The 15,379-nt window shown below is 36.1% G+C and overlaps 1 protein-coding gene across 3 annotated transcripts in view; it reads right to left on the bottom strand.

Annotated features, from left to right (window-relative positions):
• tox2 (TOX high mobility group box family member 2) overlaps positions 1–15,379 on the bottom strand; it is a 117,114-nt gene that overhangs the window by 98,834 nt on the left and 2,901 nt on the right. For 2 of the 3 annotated variants that reach the window (XM_055027674.1, XM_055027676.1), the window contains exon 1: positions 1,658–2,211. The exons of the other annotated variant lie outside the window; for it this stretch is intronic. In XM_055027674.1, coding sequence (XP_054883649.1) covers positions 1,658–1,750 — 93 coding nt within the window. In that variant the 5' untranslated portion in view covers positions 1,751–2,211. Of the gene's footprint in view, positions 1–1,657; positions 2,212–15,379 lie in introns of those variants that run through there. 3 annotated transcript variants of the gene reach the window in all.

The following is a 15,379-nucleotide window of genomic DNA, read 5'->3' as shown; positions in this document are numbered from 1 at the left end:
GTGATTTTCATTCCCTCACCAGTGTAGACTATAATATGGTGGTCTATCACATACAATTCCAATAAAATACACTTTTCTAATTGCTATGTCACAAAACATAGCAACTAGAAAAGTTCCCCAAGTATTGACACTTTGCAAGACACTATATATCTACTGCTAGACTGTGTATGACCACTTTAAGAGCTTGTCTTCCTCACTTACTCGGATAAACCTGGCTGAATGTTGAAATTAAAAAAATAAGTCAAATGTTCATTCAGGTGAACATTTGACATATTAAAATTATTTTTTTGATGTTTTATCACGGTGAAGGGGTTTAATGACTGGGGTTGGCATTATAGATGGTAAGGAAGTGTCAATAATCCAATCACAAAAGTTTGTAAAGCAATCAAAAACCTCTTCACTATGAGTGTTTGTGTGTGGATGATAGAATGCAACTGTATGTATCCAGGCAGGTGACCCCGCGTATGAACAGGGGAGATTAACAATCCAAATATTACACAATGCTATAATGTTTCACATGTATCACCTTGTCATCAGCAAATGTTAATGGCCTGCTGACTTCCACCCAGGTCCTAAGGCAAGCAAATTCTTATGAATGGCTGTGGATATCTCTCCCCAGAATACCTTTTTATAGCTGTTTACACAAGTTTTACCTTGACCACAAAACTGAAGGAGCCTTAAAGTGACTTTTACTTCTGGGTTTGATGTGCATCTATGTTTCGTTTTTTGTATGGATAATACTAAGCAAATTATTTAGTTTCACAAACTATACAATCAGAAAAGAATGTAGGAAAAATTAATGTAACTCTTTTATAGAAGAAAAAATCATAATTCTTGAGCTTAAGTTGAATATCTTGTGTAAAACCTGTTTATTTTATTGACAATATAAATACAGACGCTTGATTTAAAAGGAAAATGTTGATATAAAAATGTCAGTATTGGCCGCTTAAATTGGATCGTTTCTTTTAAAAAATTAACCACTGTGCGTTTGTTTTTGTTTTTCTGCTAAAGTTCTAATAAGCATATGCAAGAATGTGCTAACAGATTTCAGCTTTAAAAAGCTGTACAACTGTAACTTTTTTTCATACGGCTCAGATGCAAAACATACCACGTTTCGAAATGTTGGTAACTGTTTATTACTGTGCGCAAATCATTGCCATCTGCGAACTCGTTCGTGACAGATATGAGTATAATTTACGCAACTGAATGAGATAAGTTATAATCATTCAGGGAAGTTTGCAAGCTGAATAATATCCGTTAAAGCGTAATCGCACACACATCCAATGGTTTGTTCAGTTTAATCAGAGAAACGGTGCCTGAAAGAGAGAGGTGCGCTCCAACTCTGCTTCCACAACAGTGATATACTAAAGACGACATTAAAACAAACTGCAGATGAAGAAAAATGCATGAGCTCGATCTCAGAGCAGGTGTCAATGTCAGCAAATACAAAATGGGGGGGGGAAAAAAAGTTTAATAAAAGCTTGCTGCAGCCTGCGGATTCATGCCATGTTTATCCCCAGGGAAACAAAAGTGCAGCGCATGCCCAACCTCAATGCCCAGTGCCTTATTACACAGCCATGTGTAACCAATGCACGTTTGCGCGCTTGCACTTGAAACTGACACATCTCAGTCGACTTTAATAGAGTGAATTGTTTACCTTGTTGGAATGATAGTAGTCCAGCCCGGAGTCAGTTGGTAACGTACATGAACCCACGCTGGAAGGGGGAGCTGGATAAAACCTTACGTCCATCTCAAAGAGCGCAAAACTGACGGCATGAAAGCGGAGCTCCAAAGGAAAAAAAAACTGTGCAATGTCTCTCTCTCTCCTGCACACTCTCACACACACGCACACACAAACGGTCTCTCACCCTTCTGTGTTGTGTGTCAAACCGGACAAAAAGTACGACAAGTGGAAGAAAAAGGATTCTCTCCAGACGTTCAGTTTCTATATCCGTTCTACAGATAGCCTACTTCAGCACTATATGAACATTCAGCACAATGATGCTGCACGATATCAAACATCCCTATAAAGTTCACTCAGGGAGATGGAGGAATTGATGGGAGCGTCGCCGTCACAGTGGTCTCAGAAACTAAAAACCAGAACAGTTAGTGAAGTTGTTGGAGCCGAACCGAGCCGGGCTGTGCAGCAGGTAAAGATGCAAGAATGAAATTGTCAGCGGTCGCTCCCAAAGCGCCCGTTCTCCCTTCCAGCTTTCCAGACGCTCTGAAGCTTCGTCATGTGGGAGCGCTCTAAAGCTCTTTACGCATCCATGCGTTCCCGTCCACTCAACTGCTACTCGGCTGCGACCTCTACCGGTCAGAAAGGGGAAGAAACATAATCAGCATGAGCGTATTAATTGAATGTTTAGGATGGACAAAAAATTGGCTCGCAATTTCCAGGATGGGACAATGTTTGCTAAGTCCTGGAAAAAGCTATCTTAATTTAATTTATAGCTGGTCTCAGTCTAAACAGACTGATTTAAAGACTTTTACTCAGCTTCTTTTATGCTGAATAATTGACTCTAAAATGTCTTTATCACCTGTACTCCAATAATTACTTAAATCTAAAAGGCAAACAATGGAAATGTGCTTAAATGAAGCTAATGTTATGAAGCTGAGTATTTCTACTTTAACGTGTTTCCAGTATCCAGCAGTTTAAAAATTACAATCTTACAATAGCTTTACTTGGTTTTTCTTTTGCCATGCAAAAGAATTCACATCCCTTTTGCACTCTGACTTTTTAAACCCAATCGTCAGTGTATTTTATTAGGTTCTTATGCAATATACCAACATAGAGTTCTGCATTACATGAAACTAATTTTGCTATCATCTGTGGCCATGTTCCCTGCTGAAGAAAAGTACCCACCTCCCATGCCACTGCCACTACCATGTTTCACCATACTGATGTGTGATGAATTAAGTTCAGTGTTAGTTTACAGCAAAAGACAGTCTTTTGCTGTAGGCCAAGAATTTATAATGATATAAATTAATCAAAAAGACCCAATCATGTGTTTTTTGCATATATATATATATATATATATATATATATATATATATATATATATATATATATATATATATATATATATATATATTATATATATATATATATAATATATATATATAATATATATATATATATATATATATATATATATATATATATATATATTTCTGAGGTAAGCTTAAATAGACATTCATAATAATAAAATTACATATTTATTAAAAGCATGACCCTAAATATAGAAAAAGTCTTCTCAATAGAAAAACATTATGTATAATTTCAAACAAAAATATTAAAATGTATTATGCAGTCATAACAAAATCTCCTATTACGTTACATGTTCAAATTTGTGTACCACAAATAGAGAACACAAGGCTTTTGCAAAGCGCTGTTTGATACATTGTTTAAAACATTTTTGCCTTACAGCTATTTTGTAAATGTTCCTTATGCTTATTCTTTTGTTGTATGTATGTATGACAGCAGGCAGCAGAATGCATGCTGAGAAGAGACGTGGTATCTTAGATAATATGCTTTGCAACTCTGCTTCAATTTTGACCCTTGCGCACACAATCACATTTACACACCTGGATGATTACAAAACACACTCACACAGCGACCAGCACAACAGGAAGTGCACACAGAACAATGTCCAACCAGAGTTGCAGAAAGGTATTGAAAGGAAAAATATAACCTCACTCCCAGAGAAAAGTGTCTCACACTGGGTTTAAGAATAGGCTGGTGTTATTTACTCAGTCATTTTTGTCTTTAAAGTGTTTTTGCACAGCAGAGCTACATGTTAGTTACACACTCCTGACAAAATATGGGTGTGTGTGTGAGTGTGCGCATGTGTGGGCGTGTGCGTGCGTGCTTGTGTGTGTGTGTTTTTCCCTTCCTCTGCTTTTGGTCCATGCTTTGGTTTTGTGTGATAGTCTGTATGTGTTAACCAAACTGCCATTGTCATCCCAGTGGGCGACTCGTTGGCCCCCTCAGGACTCAGCCTCGGTGGATGTTGCTATTACACGGCATGGTGGCTTTGGCCTTGGGATGTGAGCCTGCTTTAATGCAAAGCACAGATGGGTTGCACCATGGGCTTGCTGTTGTGGTCCACCATCAGCTGCCAGTTCAGGCTGTCGTACCTCAAAGCTCATAAGGTTAATCGTCACAAGGACACTGATTTCTTATCTCTTTCTTTGTCTATGATTTGCTGTTTGAGTGATTCTCTCCTGTCTGTCACTTTCTGTCACAGTGTCACTTGCCCAACCAACCTCCCTCTTTTCCACTTTCTCGTTCTGTGTTACTACAGAAGATACAGTACACAGGGGTATTTGGCACATGTAGACTTGTTGCTTCATTGGAAAGGAATGTGTTTAGTTTTGTGGAGTTTTGAACAGTGGCCAGTGACAGAAGAAATTGTGCCATGTCGAAAGAAAATTGTGGATCAAAAACTTGCAAAGAAAAGAGCCTTAGTTACAGGGAAAAAGACACCATCAGCAGCAAGAAAATGATACACAGATGCAATGACTTATTAGACAACAGTGCAGTTATCGTGACTATAGAAGGAATAACACTGGCAGAGGAAAGGTCATGTAAGTCTATAGAAAATTTCCCATGGTCTTATGCAAGTTATGTTATTTAGAGTTCTCTCAATGAATACTGTCATTTGTACAAAGTTATTAGAGGAAAAACTGTTTTCATTGTTATGGAAAGCGTCCCTGCTATGTCATTAGAAAAGAAATGGAAAATATGCTGCATTATTTCCTGTTAACTGTTATTACCCTGCCACTAATTTGATGATGCCAGCAAGAGCTGACTTTACAAGAAACTTTATATTATTTTCGCCCTAAAAATATGATTTCCATATGTATGGAGAAATTATATTTTTGGGGGAATTGCACACAGAGTAAGAATAGATAAAAGCATACTTATTTTTACAAAAGCAAATTATTTTTTTAAAAGCCACACTCTTTGAGTTCAAGAATGTGTCTTCAACAAAATTTACACTTACTCATACACCAAGTACAAGCTTATCTGCTTCCTGTTCTGTCATTACAGCACAAATGTGTAAATATTCCCCTCACAGACTTATTTTTTTAAGCCAGAAAGTATGTTGTAAAAAGGATATGAAATAGAAATCTGTCACAGATAATAAAGCAATAAAAACTTGAACAACTTGATTATTTAAAAAAAAAACTTTCTTGTTAAACTATATATATTCAGTTATAAGTTTTTATTTGAAATATCCCATTTGGCACTAGAGCAAACAAATCCTTCTGACCAGAGTTTTTTGATTGTTTCCATTTTCACAGAATTGCCTTTGAGGAGCTCCTGACATTTAAGTTTGAAAGGTATCATCAATATACAAAGGCATGCATCTATTTTCAAATATTTCTTTGAACGTTTTCATTTTTCATCTTAATGCAACCACAAATGCTCGGTTCTTTGGAATAAAACAACACAAAGTTTAGCATTACTGTGAAGTGAAAAGAAGTGGCATTGGTATTCCCCTTTATTCTGATTCCTCTAAATAAAATCCACAATTGCCAGTTAGCCGATCAGTAAATTGAGTCCGACTGTGTAATTTAGGTGGTTCTGTGAATGCCCAAACAATTTGTTGGAAAACATTAGGAAACAAAAAGTATTACGAAGATCAAGAAACACATCAGACAGACGGGCCAGAGGCAAAGTTCAAAGCAGATTTAGGTCATAAAATGATCCCAAGCTTTGAACTTCTCAGGGAATGTTACTTAATCCATATTCCAAAAATGAATAGAGTATTGCAAAGCTAACAAGCCATGGCCTCCATCTAAAATGGGGATTGGAAGCAATAATCAGAAAAGCAGCCAAGAGGCCATACTAAATCTGGCAGCTGTGTGGAAGAGTAGCAAAAAAATTAGGAAAAATATTGAATGAGTGTCAAGTGTCAAGAAGTGATGTTCACAGTTTGGCACAAACCATAGAGAGAACACTGCAAAGTTTTCTGCTCACATGAGAAATTCTGTGGTGAAAAATTTAAAAAAATCCACTGAAAAACATGATCACCATCTACCTAGCATGCTACATCATGCTAGGTAGATGCTATATGTTTCTTCTGTAGATAGTGGAATAGAAAGAGATATGGAACCATGTAATGAGAAATTCTCCTACAGAATAATGACCCTTAAGTTACAGCATATGTTAGAATAGGTTAGATGAGGCGCTGGTTGGCTCGAGTGTGTGCATCATGTACAGAGGCTGCAGTGCTTGAGTTGTTGTCCAGGGCTTGATTCCGATCGTGGGCCATATGCTACTTGTCTTCCCTTTCGCTCTCCTCACTGGTATCTGTCCAATTACTGCTCAATAAAGGCCACTTGGAAGTTAAAAAAATGTTCATATATCCCCCTGTTAAAATCCAGAACTTAATCTAAATAAGAATCTGACGTGGGAATTTCTGTCTCCAGATGTGCAAAGCTGGACAAGACATCCAAAAAGTCTTTCAGGTTAAATGGCAACTAAAGCAGCTTCTACAAAGGATTGACTCATGGAGCTGAGTCAGATCCATTGGATATTTTAGGGTTTTATTTGTAAGAATAAATTAATATTAGTATATCCCAATAAGTTACATTGAAGTTTAAAGTTGGGACTTTGCAAAATATGAAAGTACCCAACAAGCTCTCCTTTCTGGTCTCACTCACTAAGTTATTTCTATGTATCTGAATTTTTATTTTCAACAAAGCCCCCAAAATTACCACTCATCCTTTAATGCAGCAACACGTACCTCAGTGATGACTGATTTTCCATATAAACTCAGTAAAATTACAAACATAAAGAACCTTGGTTAATTTATGATCTACAATATCTCAGGGAACAAATAGACCTTAGTCTGGGAGTAGTCATTAACAGGGAAAGGGGGACCTATTTGTCACCAGTAATAAAATTGCAGGAAACGGACTGGAACAATAATCGAAAAGGAAACAAAGTTACAATCTGTTTAAAACAGGAAGCAAAGTCAAATGTTCAGGTTCAGTGTACTGTGGAGCCATTAGCCCACATACTCTCATTCTGATAGTTGTGCTGTTTTTGGGATTGCAACTAACCTGAAAAACCAGATCGTTTGACTCACCAAACCATCTGGGAAGTCATCTACAGAAACAGCTTAAAAAAATGAAAAGATTTTTAGAAAAATTCTTGGCAGGTGATTGGATGAACCATCTGTGCAGCATCCATACCAGCTAGGACAGTTGGTAACTCGAAGTCTTTCGGAAAAGAGGAAAAAAAAATCTTCTTCAAAATGATCAAAAATACAAAAAAGAAAAAGAGATGCGTCCATGTCAGTGAAGCTTTCTACTATAAAATGAATTCATCCATACTTCAGAGGTTTTGATTTCGCCCTCCTCTGTATGAAGAAGCACATTAGGTTACTCTCTCATCTGTAACAAATAAGCAACAAATGAGTTATGCAAGTGCTATTTAATGTCACTATAATAAGAGCATCAGTTCCCTGGTAGTTATGGGGAGTGAAGCTGTCAAGGTGTGGTTTTGTCAAAAGTACAAGATGTTTGTTGTTGAGCACTTTAAATAAAATATTAATGTTTAAAAAACTCAAAGCGCTCAGTTTTAGAAAATCCCACCAGGACTTTCATGAATCAACTTCTCTCTTTTCAAACAAGGTCAGTATTGTCTATTCTTGTTTAATACCTTTTGGAATATAAATTTTAAGCCGTATTCCTTTATTTTGTTTAGCATTCTCTTTGGTAATGCAACTGCATTGCCTTGATCCACAGATAGTTATTCCATATAAGGCTGTCCTGAGCACTGCAAACATAAAACTGATGGTAAACAGGAAATAGTTCAATAGGTCCACTTGAGCAGAGAGATGAGTCATTAATGACCTGAATTTAAACAAAAAAAGCACACTGTGTTTTCCATGTTACACAGAAGAAGCCTGTTAGAAGGAAAAATAATAACAATAATAAAGCACTCGGAAACAGTTTATGCTAAAATAAGATTCACCCTGTTTTGATTTGTCATTTGTGTTCGGTGGATCACTTTGTTAAAGAGAAGCCTGTGAACAGGCTTTTTAAATGCCTCTATGGATGACTTTGTCTTTGACTTTGCCTCTCATACAATGAATTTCACTTTATGCCAATTTAGGCTGCATCAGAGTGGTGCAGAGATGATTAATTTTCCACTTTCACATTTCCACTCAGCTCCGGCAACATGAATATAAGCCCATCCAGGTCGGTAATTTGGCTTTTTTTCTCCATAACCATGTACGTAAAATGATGTCTGTTTATCTTTTCCAAACTACGCAGGTACGATCATAAACAAAGGATGGCAAAAATTATTTAAATAGGCCACAACTGTCAAGACAAACAACACAAATGATGACATGAGGGGTTAGTGAGATAGTGTTATTGCTCCAGATCCAACCACCTACGTCTCAATACATTTGTGTTGTTTCAATCTTTCTTGCTTTTCATCGTCGATAAAACTAAATGACTGTTGTGCAAAGTGACATGTATGTATTTTCATTTCAAAAGTCAGTTTGAGTTCTGGTCAGATGTGTTCATGCTTTCATTATTGATAGGAATTAAATTGGGTCTACTAGTAATGGATCAAAATGGTTCTTTTCACAGGGTTTATTGATAGATTGCTTCCAGAAGTAACAATTACAACATTTATTATGAATTTGTATAATCCACACATGAGCAAAATTAATTGTATATGCTTAGACATGTACATCCTACTACCTCAACATTTAAATAAATGTTGCTGAGAAAGTTGTAACTTGACCACACACTTCTAAATGAACACATGGCCTATTTTCTTGTTAGAATGTGTGGAGTTTATTTGTTGGTTTCCAAGCAGAGATCTGGCCTTTGACCATCATTCACATTTTTTCTTGAGGTTGAGGTTAAGGCTCTCAGAGTGGCTTTAATGAAACCTTCCATAACTAGCTTTGATGTGGATTTGGAATCATTGTGTTGCTGGAATATACAACCGTGTGCAGTAACAACCTTGTAAGGCTCAAGTCTGTCATAGTCTTCAAGATCCTGAAACAGCAGTACCACAGTCAACAGTGAAGCAGTTTTAGTATTGACCAAGAAAAAAAAACTGCTTCAAAATCATTCTTGATGCTTGTCTGAAATATGTACTGTGTGAACAGTGTGTACACAAGCATGAACAACAGTGCTAAGACCCTCCTCTAATTGGTTCTGACCAAACAGAATGACAGACGACAGTAGGACCACAGAGAGGAAACAAAGGAGCTTGATATTTTTCTTTTTTTAACAGATTATCCGGCACATGCCATATTGTCTCAACATGTCAACAGTTTTAAACAAAATGTAAAAAACATATTTTCTGTAAAAGTTATATACTTCAGTTTTAAGGAAAGGCTTTATATCTATGAACACTGTACTAGCTGTCACGCAAGGTGGTGGTAGCATCCTGGTGAGAGTTTGTTTGGGAGTCAGTGGCGGAGGTGGATTTATTGTACAAGTGGATGGAACAGTGAAGGACACACCTAACTCTTCCTGATCATGATTCAGTTTCACTTTCACTTCAAATCTACTGCATGACTGGAAGTGATACAACCCAAGGACACAAAACAGTTTTGAAAATGAATAGACTATGGGTAAAGCTGAATCCTTTCCAGAAAATAAACTAATTTAAACAAACTCTGGCTAAAAATTTTGCTACAAAAGCAGATATCTAAGGGGCAACTTTTGGGGGGTGGAGGGATTTGGGAAAATCTATAGCAAAATTCAAACTTATGCCCTGTATTAGTCATAAAAAAACTGTTTGAACTTCATGTTGCTTCAATAGTCTACACTGACAGGAACAAAATGTAATAGGACAGTACTGTTGATAGTTCGATGTATGCATGCTTTTGTTATGAACTGTATGAGTAACTCTTTCTTAACAGTAAGAGAGTTACCAGACAGGTGCAAAAATAAACTGTACGGTTGTTCCAAAATAACAACAATTATGTAGCTAAAAACACTTTGCAGAATTTGCAGTTCTGTTCATTAAAGCCCAGTTTAGTTTTGTATCAAACCTTGTGTGAATAAATTGTGTGTGAAAGAGTTTGTGGGGCTGTGGCAGGCACACCACAAAGGGCTTTTTACTGTTGAACCTTTGCTAACCTTTTCTGGCAACTGACATTCAATAATGAGACTATGTTGTCTCTTGTTCCTTTGGACAATCGTCCATTGAAACAAATGTCATTCATGGACTGTGTTCCACCCTCTGCATGACCCTTTTCCATATTTGTGATGAGCTGAAGTTAATTTTCCCTAAATGAAAACCAACTAAATTCATTATTTATTGTGGATTTTCAATGTATTTTTCCTAATTCAAAAATCAAATCAAAATGTATTTGTATAGAACATTTCAGTAGCATGGCATTTCAAAGTGCTTTACATCTTATCATTGGCAACATAAAGTATATGTTGCCAATGATAAATAATCTTGTTAAATATAAACGTGTTTTATGGAGTAACTTTACTTAAATGACATGTATTTCAACAAATTCCCACTCTTTGTAATTTGAATCTAACAGTCTAACACAACCATATATAAAGTAGTGGACATTTTCTGTTTTATTGTTACAAAACAATCCAGCTTCTCCTGTTTTAGAGTACTTTTAATTACAGAAATGGTAATTTTAACTCATGATTTTCAAATCCATTATGCCTTCATTTTTTTCTATACCTCTCTTGAATAAACCCTCCTCTTTATCATCCTCTCATTCCCCGACCTTCTACTTATGTTGCACATGAGAAATAAGAGGGGGGATGGGACTGAAGATGAATGAAACAGAGAGTGGGGAATGAAAGGGAGTTGGAGGGGAAAAAGAGAAGAGAGCAAGATTGGGGAAAAATGCCCTTTGACTGGATTTAAAAAGTCTGTGGCATTTCATTTTCAGAGAGAGTGGAGCTTCATCTCCTTCAGATCCTTTAAGGGCCAACCTAATTGATTAATGTTTCCATCTCATTGTAAAATGGAGGGGAGGGGAAGGCGACTTAACTGGAGCCTTTCACAATCTAAAGACTTAAAACAGAACCAGCGCAAAGACAGACGATGACAGAATGAAAGACAGAGTGATGAAATAAAGTCTAAAATTCTAGTGGTTGAGTAAAAAATGTTTAAGGTGAAAATTGCCACAAGAGTACTCTCAACATAGAGGAAGAGTGTAATGTTTGAACCACCATACAACATGCCTTTTTTGTGATTAAATAACTCATTCATTGTGGCAAATGATGCATATGGTTTCACAAAAATGCTGTACGTGTTTCTGCTCCTCTCATGGCATTTATGAAATTACTGGATTTAAAAATTAAATGTAAGAAAATCTACCATCTTAGCACTTCTGTTCATATTCATAACTTGACAATTTAATGCTTTGAAGAGGTGATGCACTTCCTGATAAGAAAAAAGTATTACATTTTCCTTTTGACCTATGCCAATTTCAAGCTTTTCCTACTTATAACTCGAGGTGGGAGGAACAGAAAGATGATGGCAGTGAAACAGAATTCATGGAAATTCATGGGAGTTCACAGTCACCTAAAATTATAGAGTTGTGCACATTCAGTTGCAACCTGATCAGCCTGGTGAGGACAAAATTCTCTGGATTTTCTCACTGAAAATGTAGTGTGATTACTTGCCCTTTTTACAGGTTTCTGACAGCAGCATGAAAATATTTAGATATCGTTGAGCCTGTGAGCGTTTTCCAGTCACAAAACAAAACCAGCGGAGAGAAGCCAAAACAGTAGTGACCTTTCCTCAACACGGTATATTAAATATGAAAGGTCAGCTCAGATTGTGGGGGAGGGTAGCAGTGGAGTCTTGCACTGAGCAGACACAGACAAAATACTGTAATATCTACCAGGCAAATCCCAATGGTCTCCTTCAGAGGTCATTTGAATGTGAAGAGAAAAAGGCAAAAACAGGAGTCAGAGAAACACACTTGAGCAATGTTTCTTGTCTGCTCTTGAATTTGAGATCTGCACTCCACACTGCAGTTCAGTCGACTGGCTATTTTCATAAACCCTTAATAATCCCCCACTCTTCTTGCATGCCTGTGCTAACATCTGTTCCACTTTTGGAGTCAGAAATATTGTAATTTAATATAATTTGTGGTTATTTGTTAACCGTAAAATGCAACCTCTGCAATAATGGCCATAAAAATGATTTCCTTTCACTGTAATTAACGCTCTGTCATATAATTCACGTCCTCTGAAAAGAGAGTCGGCTATTTAACTGCCAATCCCTTCATTCAATGTTGGAATGCAAGCAGTAAAAAAACAAAACAAAATTATCACCTTTTTATGATTGTAGATGCCTTTTCACTCAGAATTAAAGTCATTTACAAGAGGGAGACATCTGTGTCCTCATCAATGTAAATACTACATCAATGTAGTATTTAAAATGGATAGCACATAGTAAATTTATATTTAGATGTAAAATCAGTCAAGTTAAGTTTTTCTTAATTTAGATTTAGCATCTGTTTTATAAACACTGGTTTCACTACAAGGGCTCCGATCCAAATCCAGAAAATTTGTTCAAATGAGGGAGAGAAAAGTAAAAATGCACTTTACACTCTGGGGTAAATACAGGCATGCTGTCAGTTGTGCAATTTAGCATGACTTATGGTTTATGTCCATCACTTCAAATGAATAGTACATTTTGAATGTAATAAAATGGGTAATATTATTGACGCAATATATTGGCACAGAATAACACTTCAGCTAATTTCATGTGGAAAGGTTCTCAACCATACAATGCTTTGCAAAATACAAGGTGGCTTGATAAAGTATAGAATCAGAGAATGCAAATGCCTACCTACCACACATTAAAATCTTTTATTCACCTTTTGAGATCATGTATTTTGTTCTTTTCATTTTACAGTTACAACACGTTTTATGTGATAAAATAAATAATACGTTTTGAGAAAATGTGAAAATGTAATGGTGTGTGAATATTTTGCAAGGTGCTGTAAATACTGAGCATGGTCTACTGAAAGGAAATGATAAATGCATAGCTCCAAAAATAGATCAAAGCATTTCAGTTACTCTGTGGAACCCCTTCTGCTGTGACCCAGTTACTGAAGGTCAGATTAAACTTACACTGTAAATGAAAATATTTTTTTTACAAATGTTAAATTGACTGCATTTAGATATTTTTTGTCAGTGCAGAGATTAATATTTTGCAGCTTATTTTTGAATATTTGCAAATAGTTAGAACGTTTCAAGAAGTTCTAATGCTTCCCAAAAATATAAATAACAGTCAAATCCTTCACATAACAAACTATAAATTGTTGCTAATGAGTAGCAGCTCATACTGTTAAAGCTGATTTTCAAAGCAAATGCCTACTTTTCAGAAGTTAGGTGATGCAAAAGTGCTTTTTTGTGTCTGTTCTCATGACAGTATAGTTACTATTTTAACATAAATCACCTGCACATCATCAAAACTTGCTAAGCAACATTTAATCACTAAACCACCAACTGGTTTCAAGTGGGTTTCGCAATATAACAGTGTTACATATTTTCTAACATCTTTGAGTTATAAAAACTTTCAGATATGATTGCTTTTTAGAGGTATATTCATATGTCAAGGACAAATCATGTTCTGGGGCAGGTAGTGTGATTCTATAATTCTCTACAACAAGCAAATAATCCAATTGTCTACCATTTTTAATTTGTCAGACTTTGATTCAAATGTAATTTTGCCAAGAATTTGAAAAGATAAGAAAGATCTGGGTAGGAGAAAGAATAGACACACTTTACAAATGATAATTAATTTGGTATTCAGTGATAATCAGAAAGGTTTGTTAGCTCATGCTCAGAAATGAATCAGCCATCTGGAGAGTTTAGATTTGTTGCCTAGCCGACCTGTGACTCAGGCAGTGAGCCAGTTTGATATAACATGATATTTAAAATAGCGTACTGCGTCCTGATTTGACGAACAGCATTTGAAAGCTTCTTGGAAGTAAAAAATTAGACACAGTTTGAAAGGGAAAAATTGTCACAAAATAATGTGTTTAAATTATGGATAAAACAAAAGACACAGAGATGGAGTAGAAGTGTCAATTCTAAATTAAGTGTTCCTCTATCACTCCCATTACTGGAGAATTACATTTAAACCTTACAAGAAAGGGGTACTTTTGAGAAGTTGTGTCTGTTCTAATGACAGTACAATCTCAAAGAAATTTGAAGAAATTGTATTTGCTGTTTCTATGTTATGTGGTACAACGAGTAAAATTAAATCTAATGCTACACCTTGAGCCACATTTGCTCCAGTATCCAAAAATAGTTTTTACATGAGTCCAGTTGTGAAAAAATTGAATTCACACACATTCCAATCAACGTTTCTCAAGCCCTCCAATGTCAATTTTATGAGGAAGAGTTATACAGAAGTTTAATTTTAATGTGTTTTTTGACACATTTACAAGTTACTTTTGTTCTGTTCATTAAATCTCATCTTCCGGTTCCATTAGTCAAAAATGATTCTCTATAGTTAAAATACTTTTTTTGCTGCCTTTATGGAATTGAAAACATTAATTATGAACATTTGAAGAACCTGAATAATCTTAATTTTCATCTCTCTGTATCTCACTTGTGACAGGAAGCATTTGCAACTGCAGCACATCACTTTAATTGTGGAGAAACCAGCGCCTTAGCAATACTAATCTCATGCAGTATAATCAAGGGCACTTTCTCACTGATTTTCTGAAAGCAGTTCCCAACAGCACATAAGATGTATCTTGGATTTTAGATAAGTGGAAAGCGGAGAGGATCCACAGATTTATACCATCTTGTAAAGTTACATAAGCCACTCTAGGCTCATGACATACTTAAATAAGCAAAGTTATGTAACAGCTCTATAACTGCACTTTACAATTGAGTTGCAAAGCAAGTTAGGTACGAGCACAGGAATTTACAAGTGAAGCAAAACATTGTACCAAATTCCTGCTTTTGTTTTCTGTGTGCATTAAGCAGTGTTTTCACATAAAAATAAAGGTACAGCTGTAAAGTACTCCCCTTTACCCCTGGTGACTCACAGGAAGTTAAAGGGAAAAGTGAAAAATAAGTCAGAGCTGCACCAACACAAGGCTTGCATGTGCATTGGGACACGTACATACAATGCCCTGAGCAAAAAAGAGGGACACAGACATCACTGCTTTTGGTGTGTTCCCTTCTATTAAAAACAGAGGGTTACAGAGGGTGTGGTTGTGAGAGGCAGAAGTTATTTATCACAGTTCTATGGTACTGCGGCCCCTTATAAATTCCGAGTAGCGCCTGCTTTGAGTAAACCCTTTCATAGACTCATTAATATTTGACAAAAAAACATGGCTTTTTTTTATTAGATGCACAATTTTACCATTTCTTTTCC

This window comes from Poeciliopsis prolifica, unplaced genomic scaffold (genome assembly GCF_027474105.1).
Source record: "Poeciliopsis prolifica strain line A6 unplaced genomic scaffold, Auburn_PproV2 SCAFFOLD003, whole genome shotgun sequence".
Classification (NCBI taxonomy): Eukaryota; Metazoa; Chordata; class Actinopteri; order Cyprinodontiformes; family Poeciliidae; genus Poeciliopsis; species Poeciliopsis prolifica.
The sequence above is the reverse complement of the archived record's forward strand: the minus strand, read 5'-3'. Positions and strand labels throughout refer to the sequence as shown.